We start from the raw sequence: 15,217 nt of genomic DNA on the forward strand, positions 1-15,217 counted from the left end.
TAACTGTTTTTTGTTTTTTTTTTTTTTGTTTGTTTGTTTGTTGTATCTGAGGCACTTATTGTTTATATAAATTATAGTTTGTGGAGATTGACAGAGATTTATTTCAGTGCTGTTTATAAAAATCACACACACAAAATGGATGAATACCTGTTTTGAGGGTTGATCTTATACTCAACAGTTATAAAGACAGAATTCAGTGTAAGTCACACACTGCCAGAAAGCTGTGGTTAGGTAGTGCTTCTCTGCACCTTGATGGTGAGTTTATCACTGCTGGGCTGGGATCTTTGAAGTTGTAGTAGAGCAAACCATACATTTTTTCTTCTGTAATGTGTTCCAGAAAACATTTTGTGAGATCAAGTAAACACAGTCTTAGCAATATTACAGTACATTGGCTAAAAATAGGCTGGAAGAGCAGGTAGAGGGTGAAATTTAGATATGGTTAGGGAGTAACACAGTGACTATGTGCTTTTAGGAAACATAAATAAGATGAAAACTGAGTATTCTAGAAGAATAGTCTGTGAAAGAAATTACTAGAAAAGAGAGGTTAAGGATCAAATAATTTTTTCAGTGAGAAAAGAAAAGAAAGAAAGAAAAGAAAAGAAAAGAAAAAAGAAAAGAAAAGAAAAGAAAAGAAAAGAAAAGAAAAGAAAAGAAAAGAAAAGAAAAGAAAAGAAAAGAAAAGAAAAGAAAAGAAAAGAAAAGAAAAGAAAAGAAAAGAAAAGAAAAGAAAAGAAAAAAAGAAAAGAAAAGAAAAGAAAAGAAAAGAAAAGAAAAGAAAAGAAAAGAAAAGAAAAGAAAAGAAAAGAAAAGAAAAGAAAAGAAAAGAAAAGAAAAGAAAAGAAAAGAAAAGAAAAGAAAAAAGGTAGAGAGACCTTGATATTTCTATTCCATTTCAAATCTTAAAGTTGGATCTTTAATTTAAACAGTTAAGTTTCTAGTTATTAACTTCTGTGATATAGATAACCCTTGATTGTGAGGAAGTATTTGCCATGAGTGACAGATATATTTGTATAAGCAAGATTTATTTGTTCCTTTACATCAGCAAATCACAAGAAGAATATTTACCAATAATACCAAATTTCTCAAAGTCCAGCAATTCATCAAAACCTTGTTCATTTCCATTATCAAACATTACAACTCAAAATTTTAAGTCAGTGGTTTAAGAAATCATGAAAGAATCAAGGGAAAAAAAAAAAAAGTATTTTGACTGACCTTTCACAATCCATTACATACAGATTGTTACGCTTTTCTTCCACTCTTATTTCTAAATTGTTTCTAAAATTTTTAACAGATTCCAGTCTTAGCTCAGTCTGGGAACAAAGGCTCATCCCATGGAATTTGCTGTAGGCCTGAAACCTCATGGTCTAATCTTGAAGTCCTCCTCAACCTTTATTCAGACAGAATTAAGTAAATAAATTAACCTGATCATGTTCCTACTGTGAGATCAATGTGAATTTTATTTGCTTAAATGGAAGCCAGATTGTCCCAGTGAGCATTTCAAGACAAATGATTAGTCGTTGTGCTTCTGGTCTGTTCATTACATTGCCTGGATTATTGGAAGTCCTATGAATCCTCACAGCTTTAACTGAAAGAGAAATTCACTAAATAAGCTTTTCCTAATAGTCATAAACTCACTAAGCTAACATGGAAAGATTAACACAGAAAAAAAAAAAAAAAAAAAAAAAAAAAAACTTTTTTTTTATCAGCTCAGTGGTACAACTCCAAGAAATAGGCAATTTCTCTCCCCGTCATCAACAATAATATGACCTGAGAAAGCTATTTACTGGCTGTTTTTCAAGGCCTCCACTGGAAATTCTATCATTTCATAGAATCATAGAATGTTTTAGATCATAGATCATAGAATATTTTTAAACCATAACCAAATTATTTGTTATGTTTATAATTTTTATTTATAATTCTATTTATAATTCTATTGAAACTGAACACTTCTAACACTTAAGAAAAACATCCTAAAGTTTCTTTTTTGTTTTGTTTTGTTTTTTAATTTCCATATATTTCACTATATTCTACTAACCAGAGACATACAGATTACAGAATAAACAGAATTAACGCTGCTACTTAGAGGACAGGATGTGTTTATCTCTGTAGGTATCCATTTAAAAAGGGTGGAAGAGACATTAACCAAATATGGCTAATGTTAAAGAATCTTTAATTGACATTTGAAAATGAGACTGAGACCTCTATCCCAAATTAATTCTAAAAGGAAGAGATGTCCCTTCATTCAGCCTTGATGTCTACTCATGACCCCACGGCAGGAGATATCAGCCTCTGCATCGCAAACTCTTCACGAGTAGTTGTACAGTTTTCCCTCCAACACTTGCAGGCTGCATTCCTCTTCACATCCTCCAATTTTATTAGAAAGTGAAAACTGCTGCTGGTATGAGGTCAGTGTTCTCTTGGAGACTACCCCTAGGCTGCACCCATTTAGGCTCAGACAATGTGCATATCCTTGAAAAGGATTCAGGCAAACCTGTTACCAAAGGCTTTCACATCCCAGCTTCCTTTTCTTCCTAACCAAAAAAAAAAAAAACAAAGTCTGCTTCTGCCTCTGTAAGAACCATATCTAACTCACATTAACAACAGTCTACACCAGTGTGGCTATTGGTTAGCAGTGAGGATTAGACTAACAAAGAAACTTTATCTACTTCTGGTAAAAGTTTGAAAGCTCTTCATCTTGCAAGATCTTTTGCACCATTGCTAATTAGAACCAGATTTAGATAGATAAATTTAGGAAGAAACAGAATCTATTGTGTGGTGTCTCTTTGCATATTTTGACACTTCAGTTAAAACCTCACTTCAGGAAAACAATAATCCGTGACTTGGCTTTAGAACTATGCATCCATGCTGTTATATGTTTTATTACAGGTTATCTGACTCATTGGTAAAGTAGCTTGTGATGAATTCCTCAATTTATGAACAATTAACTTTTAGCAATTTATTGTCACTATCAGGAAACAGAATGGATGTTGGATGGCAAGCAGGCTGAATAAAATGTTCATGTTTAGATAAACTGCATTTTAAACTTTTGGACTTTTATTTCTAATGAATTCTCCCATCTGCTTTCAATAATCAAAACTATGTTTGATATCTGTTCATGCACACAGATTAATTTAGAACACACTCGCTCTTGAAAGCTGAGAAATTAATTTATGCCTATATTTTGTTACCTGCAATATTTCACAAGCATATGGTGATAAACTTAAACTACATTTGAAAAAGTTTTTCCACCCAAGGAATCCATTCTGATAATGGTTTCTGTTCTCACAATTTTAGAACAGTTTCATGTATTTGTGTATTTTTTTTTATTCTAGACAATTAACTAAAAATAATACAGTTTCTCTCAGAACAAAAGACAATAATTGAGTGACAGAAAAGCACATACAATGAGAAAGTTTACTGGCTAAACAAATGCTAATTTCTTTTGAATTTGTGGTTTCCTACTGGGAAAAGTATAGCTCTCTGCAAATCTGAGCTGGCATTTTAAATATAGCTGATATAGGAAAAAAAAATGACAAGAAAAAAAAAAAAGTTGACAAGAAAAAAAAAAAAAAGCATGGCTGACAGAAAAAGAAATGCATGAAAGATGCTGCTTATATTCTATACCTTTATTCATAACTGAGTTAGTCCACTTAGTACAAAGTCATGTAATGGGATTTCACATAAAAATACTACAGATGATTAGCTTATATCTATCAGTTTGAAGCAGGTACACAAAGCTATACTAATACCTATACTAAAGCTATACTAATAACCAATGAAGGAAATCAAATTCCAAGATGGAAGCAGCCTATTTATAAAAATTCCTTGTATGTTAAGTTTTTGGAATGAAATCACATGCATCTTATGTAAAATATACCAAATAATTTAAAATAATTGGAAATTTTTACACTGATAGTTCCAAAACAGTATATATTTGTAGCAGATTTCAGCCAAAAATCCAACTTTACTTTGTGGTCTTTACTACGTAAAGGTAGAGATTTTGTCAAGAAATATGGTTGTTCTGTTAGTAAGTCTCTGTATGAGATTGGGAAGGTCATATGACAATAGGTATCATTAAAGAGCATGATAAAACCCCTTAAAGGAATGAAATAAAAAAAAACAACATTAACAATGAAAAAATACCTGTTCTGTTTGTGTGCCTTAGTCTGCTGAAACTAATAGTAATGAAAAGGACAAATAAAAAATATCTGATAGTTTGGGTACTTCTGTGAAACAGAGACCCCAATAACGACTGAAACTGGTATGCTGTACATCAGTTACATTAAAAACAGTAAATATGGGGCATAACAGTAAATATGGGACATATGTCCTGCATTATTAATAGCAGGAGCTTCTTTAAACTATGACATGAATGGATGTTAAAGTGAGAATAAAACGAACAAAAAACTAACTTAATTGTTCACCTCAAAGCACATTTCTAGCACATTTAACTTGTGTGTAGTTTACAGACACCAGAACAAGATCACAGAATCACAGAACTGTAGGGGTTGGAAGGGACCATGAAAGATCATCGGGTCCAACCCCCTGCCAAAGCAGGTTCCTCAAAGCAGGCTGCCCAGGTAGGTGTCCAGACAGGCCTTGAATATCTCCAGAGAAGGAGACTCCACAACCTCCCGAGGCAGCCTGTTCCAATGCTCCGTCACCCTCACTGTGAAGTTCTTTCGCATGTCAGTGCAGAACTTCCTGTGCTCTAGCTTGCAGCCATTGCCCCTTGTCCTATCCCCACAAACCACTGAGAAGAGGTTGGCTACATCCTTCTGTTCCCCAGCCCTCAGATATTTGTATACACTTAGGAGATCCCCTCTCAGTCTTCTCTTCTCCAGGCTGAACAGACCCAGGTCTCTCAGCCTTTCTTCATAGGGAAGATGCTCCAGGCCCCGTATCATCTTTGTGGCCCACTGCTGGACTCCAGAAGATCCCTGTCTTTCTTGTACCGGGGAGCCCAGAACTGGACACAGTACTCCAGGTGAGGCCTGACCAGAGCAAAGTAGAGGGGGAGGATCACCTCCCTTGACCTGCTGGCCATGCTCCTTTTAATGCATGCCAGGATCCCGTTAGCCCTCTTGGCCACAAGGGCACAGTGCTGGCTCATGGTCAACCTGTCGTCCACCAGGACCCCCAGGTCCTTCTCCTCAGAGCTCCTCTCCAGCAGGTCATCCCCCAGCCTGTACTGATACTTCAGGCTGTTCCCTGGGGAACACCACTAGTCACAGGCCTCCAGCTAGACTGCTCCGCCGATCACCACCCTCTGAGCTCAGCCAGTCAGCCAGTTCTCAACCCACTTGCCGTCCACTCATCTATCCCACACTTTCTCAGCTTTGCTAGTAGGATGTCATGGGAGACAGTATCAAAAGCCTCGCTAAAGTCAAGGTAGATGACATCCACCGCTCTCCCCCCATCTACCCAGCTGGTGATGCCATCATAGAAGGCAACGAGGTTGGTCAAGCACGACTCCCCCTTGGTGAATCCATGCTGACTGCTCCTCAAAACCTTCTTCTCTTCCAATTGCTTGGAGATGGCATCCAGAACAAGTTGCTCCAATACCTTTCCAGGGACAGAGGTGAGACTGACTGGCCTGTAGTTTCCAGGATCCTCCTTTCTCCTTCCTGCCCTTCTTGAAGACCGGAAGATCAGACTCATGAGTTTATACATGCCTTAACTTTGTATATTATGAAAGGCATTTTGAGTAGATTAGAAACAAGTAAGTAGATCTTATGAATCTGTTTTACTTTAAAGAAGTAAACTTATATGTACTTACTATCCTTTACTTCTAGGAATTCTTGATTTTAGAGGAAAAAAGTTTGGAATTGATTGAATTATGCCCTGTACTTAACTCCAAGGATAGACAAGAATAGGGAAAAAAAAAAAGTAAAAAAAAAAAAAAAAAAAAAAAAAAAAAAAAAAGTTAAAGTACCTTTAATTGGTCCCAAGAGAATTTTAATGTATTTGTTTGCTCAAAACAAGTAGTAGCTAAAAGTGTGTGCACATCACTTGAGCTAAAACTGTTTTTTGATTGGGGGGGGGTGTTCTTAAATAAGAAGAAAAAAAAAAAGGGGAGAGGATGAAAATTTCCGTTCTTGTTTTAGCAGGAGTAACCATGCTGTGTTAAAACATAATTTTAGCAATTAATTTGTTTAGTATGTGTGAATATAATTCCTTACTGAATCTGTAATTTAACTGGATGAGATGAAGAAATGTGATGGTCTGTGAAATCACTCAATTTGCAGCTGATTTTCATTGGAAGATACTGGTTTATCAGTGTGTTTTGCAGCACTATAGAAACTGCAACTAGGATGGAAGTGAGTTGATATGTAGTAGTAGGTTTTCAGTGGAGGAGAAAAAGTAGAAATATTGCTAGTTTTTTTCAAAACTCAACTTCAGTTAGTTCTCTAAAGTTAGAATTAGTCAGCACTTGTAAAAACCAAGTGGTGTTCAGAATTTGTAACATGGATTAAAAGGATATAGGCAAAGAACTATTGTAGAGCAAAAAAAAAGTAGATCCTCTTAATGTCAAAAGTGTAAAAGATCTCAGAATTACATTGAATGTTCTTGAATTGAGATTTCTGCTGGTCACACTCCTCAGTATCTCATCACCCTCGTTAGGTCTTCAACTGTCTGTTTGACAGATGACTCCTGTCATTTGTCTTCTGTTTAGATTAGTAACACTTGACTGTAAAAAATCAGATTTAATTTCTGTATCTGTAAAATTGCTTTAATGTAACAATATCCATCCAAGACTGTGACTTCAATTTATTTCTCCCAGGATCTCACAGGTAAAATTAGTGATAACTTTTTGGGTGTATGGTGGGATACCGTACCAGTAGGTTAGTTATGCATACAGAATTTAGACCTATGTCAGACAAAATGAACAGGCTTCCCATCTGAATTTATGAATGTTTGTATGTATCCTGAGCACTAGGAAAATGTGAAGAATCATCTTTCCCACACTGAGTCTTTTTCCATGTTTCAATACCACGTTAAAGGGATAAAGGAATCATATTTTTTTATTACACATCACAGAAAGTTGCCAAAAAAAAGAACAATCACACACACACAAATAAAAATGCAATAAAAAAATTATCCAATGGCATTCTTAAAGGGGGCTCTCTGACTAATGTAACTCATTAATTTCTGTTGTAAAGATTGATTAGGACATTATTCAGACACTGGCAAGCTCCATTGTATAAACTGAACTGTGTTGTTAAAAAAAGTTCTCTATTAGTTCTGGTTAACTTCTGATACTATAACTTGTTGTTAAAAAAAGTTCTCTATTAGTTCTGGTTAACTTCTGATACTATAACTTGTATTTAATTTCACTTGCTAATATTTTACACTAAATCACCAACATGTATTTTACAAGGCAATATTCATTCTTCATAAAGTGAAAACTATGCTCAGCCCTGAATCAGCAGAGATCTCCGAACAAGCTCCACCTGCCAAATTACTCTATGTTGTTCAGAATGTTTATTTAGAGTTACTGTACCATTACATTGATATATATCTCTTGAAAGAAACTAAATTCACACACTGAGGGAAACCAACAAGATTTTTTTTTTTTTTTTTTTTTTTTTATAAATTCCAGCAAACATTATTTGAATTGATTTGTCATGATTATTACTTTTTTAGGAGGTAGGGAACCGTGCCACTGGAAACTCCACTCAGATTAGCCTAGAACTGGAAATAATTTATTTCCCTCTTCTTGTGCAGTTTAATTCCTGCTGCGTTATTTTCTAACATAAGGGTGCCACCTAGTGACCATCAGTGTCTGCTTTTAAAATTAGGCCTAAGAAATTTCTAATCTAATTCCAAATGGATATGAAGTGTATTACTCTTAATGCTTGGTTAGTTAAGAGAGAATTGCACCCATGCATAGAGAAGTTGTAGAATTATTGCTAGTATTATTGTAGAATTATTGCTAGTATTTCAATACAGTAAAATATATCCAATATCATGATTATAGGTCAGATAGTAATAGGCCAGATTTCTGAACTAGAGATATATCTCCTTTAGTTGTACACAACTATATGTAGATTTTCAAAAGTTATTGATAATCAGTATATCATACGTCATTCCACTTGCTTAATTCATGAGCACCACCTAAACCTTTTTGAAAATGGGCCCCATTTCTGCTCCCGTAATTTTGTCAGCAAATGTTCACCATCAGATATGCAGGATGGAAGACATCTCAGGTCCTGTCCCTACTCTGGTGAATATTTTAATGATATGAAGACAAGTTGATGATGGACAAGGGCAAAATAAGTTCCTTTTCCTCTGTCTTCTGAACACCTAAACTCGTCAGCCAGCAAGATACACCCAAGATGCATTTATCCCAGGTAAACTGGAACAGCTCTAGCAGTCTGACTGGGGAAAAGCAAAAACAAAACAAACAAACAAACAAACAAAAAATATAAAATAAAATAAAATAAATAAAATAAAATAAAATAAAATAAAATAAAATAAAATAAAATAAAATAAAATAAAATAAAATAAAATAAACTCAGTCTAATAAAACTTGTGCTTGTTTATAGAAATCACTTCTAAATTGACAGGTCCTACTTCTTATTTCCCCAGCTCAGGAGAAAATCCAGCCCTCAGTGTTTTCAGTACGTTCTTCACTAATGAATCTTGTTTTCAGCCATGTTTTGCACAGAGCCAAATGTCACAACCGTCCTCTGAAAACACTTCCCTTTTTGAGGCTCATTCTGTAGATTCAAGTGTGGTGGCACCTTAAGCTGCATCCATGCACTGTAGCCTAAATCAGTGGGTTGATGCAGCTATCATCATTCTTTTCCTTAGCACTGCATCCTTTGGAACCTGCCGCTGCATTTTCATTCAATTCAATTCAAATTTCATTCACTTTCCTATTTGTTACCCACTCACCCTTCTCTTCCTCTGTCCCTACAATTGCTATTGCTTTCTTGCTAGCCATTTCTCATCCCTAAAATACTCATAAACCATAAATCCAGTTCTAGGGGACAAGCAGTTAGCTGCTCCTTGTTAACAAGACTGGTGCACATTCAGAAACAAATCACTGATCTGAATCTTTGCAGTGGTGACAATTTAGGTGTTGACAAAGGATAGGTATGTCTTGGGCTAGACACTGTATGAGAGTGAGATCTTTGAACATTGGTACCTGATGTGACAAAATGTTGTGGTAAATGTGGTTACATGTTATTTCAATAACTTCACATTTTGTGTGTGAATATATCCCAAAGTCATTGTCAGTCTTGAAAATGAAGTTGAGCCCATGAATGAAATTGGAAATTCTTGACCTCATTCTGTTCCAACTGTTAAGTGCCACAATGCTGATACAATATCTATAAACCCTTTGAACTGCATGTAATTTACTGACTCACTTTCCTGAATTTGAGCCAATCCAAATGACATGTTTATAATGCAGTTCCCATCATTTGCAATGAAATTAGTAAGTAGAGCTTTATCATATTTGTTTGTTTGTTTGTTTAATGTATGGTCTACAGGTGGTGAACTTTTTACTGGTCTGTACAGTGACTACTGGGGAAGAGATGCGGCTGTCTTTCGCACCATGAATCATATGGCGCACCTCCGAACTGAACCTGATAGTGAGCGCCTGTTAAAAGGTACAGCAAGTAGAAGAAAGAATGTAGAACCAGCAGTGTTTTGGATGACTAGAGAATTTCTGTTTAATCAGAAATTAAAATGACATTGTTCATGAATATGCATATCCAATTACAGATGATTATTTTTTTTCATGATTTTTTTCATTAACTTCCCACCAGGTTTAAAAAATTGAAATCTTTACTCTGATTGCATATTGGTTTTAATAAGTGAGGCTTTGAAATCCTTAATTTTTCACTTTTAAAAATGTTTTCAATATATACTTTGGTTATTCCATACTGTTTCATGACATCAGTTATAATTAAAATAATATTTTAAAATTCTCTAATTAATGGGAGATTTTAATTAGAACATAGTTTTTTTTGTTTTGTTTTGTTTTGTTTTGTTTTTTCTAGATGAGATCATTTAATCTTTATGTTGCAGTCAAATAACTGAGTGGTTGCCAAGTTCTGTGCTAAAGAGGCTTATTGTTATACAATAACATAAAATAATAAAAATCCAATAACCATGCAGTCCAATAGAATAAAAAATAAAGCAGATTATTTTAAATAAAAACATAAAAATATTGCACAAGAAAAATATTGAGAAAATTTCTGTGCTGGTAAGTTTATGAAATGTTTCATGATCTTTAGTCTGGAATGTAACTGAATTTCAAAGCACAGAAGTTTCTGTGTACTGGAAAGCCAGAATCTTGATTTTTCTTACTCCAAAAGTATTGCAATATTTCATCATAATAGTGACATATAGTGACAATAGTGACAGCTAATGTTTGGCAAAAAGAGTTAATAATTTCCTTTTATGGTAATTCATATGGTGAGCATTATCTTCTCAGTGAACATTGCTAGAAAGGGCAAACAGAATTTTTTCCTCTCAAATTTCAAGGCAGTTCGCTCTTGAATCAGAAGAGAGAAAAAAAAAAAGTTCTGCTACATGTTTTTTTTTGTTTGTTTTTGTTTTTCCTTCATTAATTTGGCATCAGACTTGAATTAAATTCATTTAAAAAAAAAATGTGTTTAGAATGTGTTTAGATATCCACTATACATCCAATAGTTAGGCCAGTGATGAATGGAGTGTTTAAATATATGGGTAGCAACAATTACATAGATGCTTTCAATATGCAAGCAAAGTTGCTTTTCTCTCTGGTAGATGTCATTATTTGTAATATACAATTATAAGTATTATGGCCTTAAAAATAGTTTTTAATTTACTCTGTATTCAAAATTTAATTTTTCAATGTCCTTAAAATGAATGTCCTTTCAATGTCCTTGAAGAACACATTAGAAAATTTACAAGCAAAAATTCTCTAGCAATGTCTTCAAACACAGTAACTGTTTTCATACGGAACAGAAATTTAGAAAATATTTACACTACCAGCTGCTTCTTAAGAAATTGTACTAATTGCACAAACGACATTCTCATTTTAAAAGCTTGTAAAAATTTGCTGCAATTCTGTGAGATGAAATCATTCATAGCTCAACTTGGTGTGGGGTTAAAAAGTATATAGAATAGACTGAAGTTTGTACTTACATGTAGGTTTCCACTCTGTAATGAAATGTCAAAGTAGGAAAATTTTAGAAGGTTTTTATTTCATAACGAATATACACAATGTGTCTTCTATCTATGAAGATATGTGTCCTAATATGCCTATTAGCTGAGATTATAGACCAGAGATTTTTCTTTAACTAAAAGGCTATGTTTCCAAAGGTAGCATTTGTATGCCTGATTTGTATGGGGCAAGAGATTTTTATGTGAATATTAGTGCCAGGTTTCAGCCTAATACAAATTAAAATACATAAACCCTGGAGAACAGAACTGGAAAGAGATCCTGCACATATACAAAAGGAATATTGATTTGTGAATTACAGCTATAAAAATAGTTTGACATTAATGCATTCCACATGTTCTAGAGATACCCACCTACAAAAAAAAATCATTTTTTTTCCATCACAATGTTCCCCTCAGGTAGTTTTCTGACTGACAGATCCCTGACTCTTTCAGTTCATTATTTTTTTCTTTTCCCACCAGTTGATTCTAAGAATTGCAAAAATAAAATAATGTTTTAATAAGCTTGACCTCAATGCATTTTTGTTTTCCTTTGAAGAACCAAAGTTTGTTGGCTCATACATGATTCCTGACAATGAAGACCACAATGATAACAAAGTATATTTCTTCTTTACTGAAAAAGCATTAGAGGCTGAGACAAGCAGTCATGCCATTTATACCAGAGTGGGACGTGTGTGTGCGGTAAGATCCTTTTTCTAACAACCCAATTAAGTGGACATTTTGGTTGTTCTTCCCCAGGCAAATATAGCATCTGTTAATGTACATGAGATTAAATTATAGGTCTGAATGAAAACCCTGCTTCTAAACAGCCTCAAACATTAGAAAACTCAAAAGTGTCCCAAAATCTGGGCTTAAGGTGAATTCTGCTGAGAAAGAAGGACAAAGTTCAGAAACCTTATTATTCTGCTCGTCCTATTGCTTGTTTCTTGAAAGAGACTGACCCCAATTTCACCAAAACCTCCTTTTAGGTAACTGTAGAGAGCACTGATATCTCTCCTTTTCTCTAGGCTAAATAACTCCATTTTCCTCAGCCACTCCTCATAAGATTTGCTCTGTAGAACAAATTCACCAGCTTCATTGCCCTTCCTTGGACACTCTCCAGAACCTCAATGTCCTTCTTGTAGTGAGGCGGCCCAAAACTGAACACAGTACTTGACATGCGGTCTCACCAGACCTGAGTACAGAGGGACTATCACTGTATCCCCAATCTTGCTGACTACGCTGTTTCTTGTACGTTTCTTTATGTGGGTTCATGATGCTGTTGGCCTTCTTGGCCATCTGAGCACACTGCTGGCTCATATTCAGCCAACTATTGACCAATACCCCCAGGTCTCTTTCCACCATGCAGCTTTCCACCACTCTTCCCCCAGAGTGTAGCATTGCATAGGGTTGTTGTGCCCCAAGTGCAGGAACCCAGCATTTGAGCTTGTTGAGTTTCATAAATTGGCTTAGGCCCATAGATCCAGCCTATCCAGATCCCTCTATCTATCCTTCCTACCCTCAAGCAGAACAACAGAACAACCATACAACTTGGTGTTGTCTGCAAACTTTTACTGAGGGTGCACTCAATCCCCTTTTCCATTTTATATATATAGACATTAAAAAGAACTGGCCCCAGTACCGAGCCTTGTGAAACACTACCACTAGTGACTAGCTGCCAACTGGATCTAACACTATTCACCACAACTCTTTGGGCCCAGCCACCCAGCCAGTTTTTTACCCAGCAAAGTGTATGCCCACCCAAACCACGAGTAGCCAGTTTCTCCAAAGAATGCAGTGGGAAATAGTGACAAAGGCTTTTTTAATGTCTAGATAAACAACATCCACAGCCTTTCCCTCATTCACTAGGTGCGTTACCTTGTCTTAGGAGATCAGGTTCATCAAGGAGGACTTGCCTTGGATAAACCCATGCTGACTGGGCCTGCTCACCTGGTTGTGCCATATGTGCTGCATGACAACACTCAAGATTATCTGCTTCATAACCTCCCCTGGCACCAAGGTCAGGCTTGTAGTTCACCAGGTCTTCCTTACAGCCCTTCCTGTAGACAGGAGTTATATTTTCTAGTCTCTAGTCAACTGAGACCTCCCTGGATAGCTAGAACTACTGATAAATATAAGGAGTGACTTGGTAAGCACTTCTGCCAGCTACCTTAGTACCCTTTGGTGGATCTTATTTGGCCCCATAGGCTTGTGTGCACCTAACTCGTAGGTCGCTAACCATTTCCTCCTGGATTATGGGTGCTTCATTCTGCTCCCCATTCCTGTCTACCAGATCAGAGGACTGGGTACCCAGAGAACAACTGGTCTTACTACTAAAGTCTGAGGCAAAGAAGACATTAAGTACCTCAGCCTTTTCCTCACCCTACGTCACTATGTTTTCCTCCACATCCAATACAGGATGGAGACTCCCCTTAGCACTCATTTTGTTGCTAATGTAGTTATACAAGAATTTTTTGTTGTCTCAAATGGCACTAGCCAGATCAAGCTCCAGCTGGGCTTTGGCTTTTTTAATGTTCTCCCCGCATAGCTTCACAACACCCTGTAGAACTCCTGAGTGGCCTGCCCCTCCTTCCAAAGGTAATAAACTCTCTTTTTCTTCCTGAGTTCTAGACAAAGCTCTGTGTTCTGCCTGGCTGGTCTTCTTCCCCACCAGCATGCACCCTTTTCTTGATACAACAACCCAACAGCCACAGCAAAGCAGGAATTGAAAGTGCTGAAAATTTGTTCGAACACCTTATAGATGCTTGCCTCAGACTTACTCTAGCTGTATTAGCTCTATAGATAGATCCAGAGCTTCAGTTTCTAAGACAATGTCCGTTAAACCCTGCACTGTGATTCTAAAGCAAAGCTAAACTTTGTTAATGTACTCACTACATCCAGTTAACCAAAATGAGACATAAGAGGCCTGCAGCAGCTGTATATTTAACCTATGCAGGGATGCAGTACGGAATTAAGAAATTCTTACAAACCCACAGCTCTTAATGAGACCTGGACTTGATCAATGCAATCTTACTTGAAAAGCAACTCCAGAGAAATACTACTAATGGACGTGTGGTTTGAAAATGTATACTTTTGACATTAAAAGATACAATGAGTGGCTAATTCAGTGGACATGTCTGTGGTTTTAGATTTATTCAAATTACCATCAGTGTTTGTTTCTTTTTATGCAGAATGATATGGGAGGACAACGAATGCTCGTGAATAAATGGAGCACTTTCCTGAAAACCAGATTAGTTTGCTCTGTGCCTGGGAGAAATGGAATTGATACACATTTTGATGAATTAGGTAAATATCTTAGACTTCAACAAACTTAAAACCATCATATAAATGATATTTCATTGTAGCACATCTTACTATCCAATATTGTACATGTCTTCATTAGTCTTTTGTTTGTAATGTATATGAAGTTCTATATATGGGGAGTTAATTATCATCAATTATGCCTTTACTGCTTGCATTGTCTTTAAACATTGCTTTTAAACTCTGCATAAAAATACATAGCATATATAAGTAAAATAACATTATGCTTTTAAGAAGTAATGACATTTCTCTTTTGAGTCTGAGAAAAGTAGTTTATTGCCAGTAACACTGCATTTAAATTTTACAGAGGATGTGTTTTTGCTGCAGACTCGTGATAACAAAAATCCAGTGATATTTGGCCTCTTCAACACTACAAGGTAAACAACTAGAAGAAATAATAACAGCAGTAGAAGAATGTTTGAACAGCTTATTGAACAGTTAGAAGTTGCATGATAAATATCCCAGAGTAAATATATAATAAACAGTTTAATCCTTTTTTCATCCATAGCGGGCTTTCTTGTTAAAGAAAAAACTGCTTTATGACAGGAGCTTGAAGTCTCACACAGTAATCCAATCTGATTCCAAGAAAACAAAACAAAACAAAACAAACAAACAAAAAAAATTAATTAACTAAATATTTCCCTGCTTGAAAATTTTCTAGTGCCAACATGTATGCACTTCAGCACACTTATAAAAGAAGTCTATTAAAGCCACCTGTCTTTCTTTAAGAGATTGA

The 15,217-nt window shown here is 35.7% G+C and overlaps 1 protein-coding gene across 1 annotated transcript in view; it reads left to right on the plus strand.

Annotated features, from left to right (window-relative positions):
• The window catches only part of SEMA3E (semaphorin 3E), a 75,769-nt gene that overhangs the window by 37,094 nt on the left and 23,458 nt on the right, over nt 1–15,217 (plus strand). The window contains exons 6-9 of the mRNA XM_032197087.1: nt 9,501–9,620; nt 11,720–11,862; nt 14,352–14,466; nt 14,789–14,858. Of these exons, the coding sequence (XP_032052978.1) occupies nt 9,501–9,620; nt 11,720–11,862; nt 14,352–14,466; nt 14,789–14,858 (448 nt within the window). The remainder of the gene's footprint in view (nt 1–9,500; nt 9,621–11,719; nt 11,863–14,351; nt 14,467–14,788; nt 14,859–15,217) is intronic.

Source organism: Aythya fuligula, chromosome 1 (genome assembly GCF_009819795.1).
Source record: "Aythya fuligula isolate bAytFul2 chromosome 1, bAytFul2.pri, whole genome shotgun sequence".
Taxonomy (NCBI): domain Eukaryota; kingdom Metazoa; phylum Chordata; class Aves; order Anseriformes; family Anatidae; genus Aythya; species Aythya fuligula.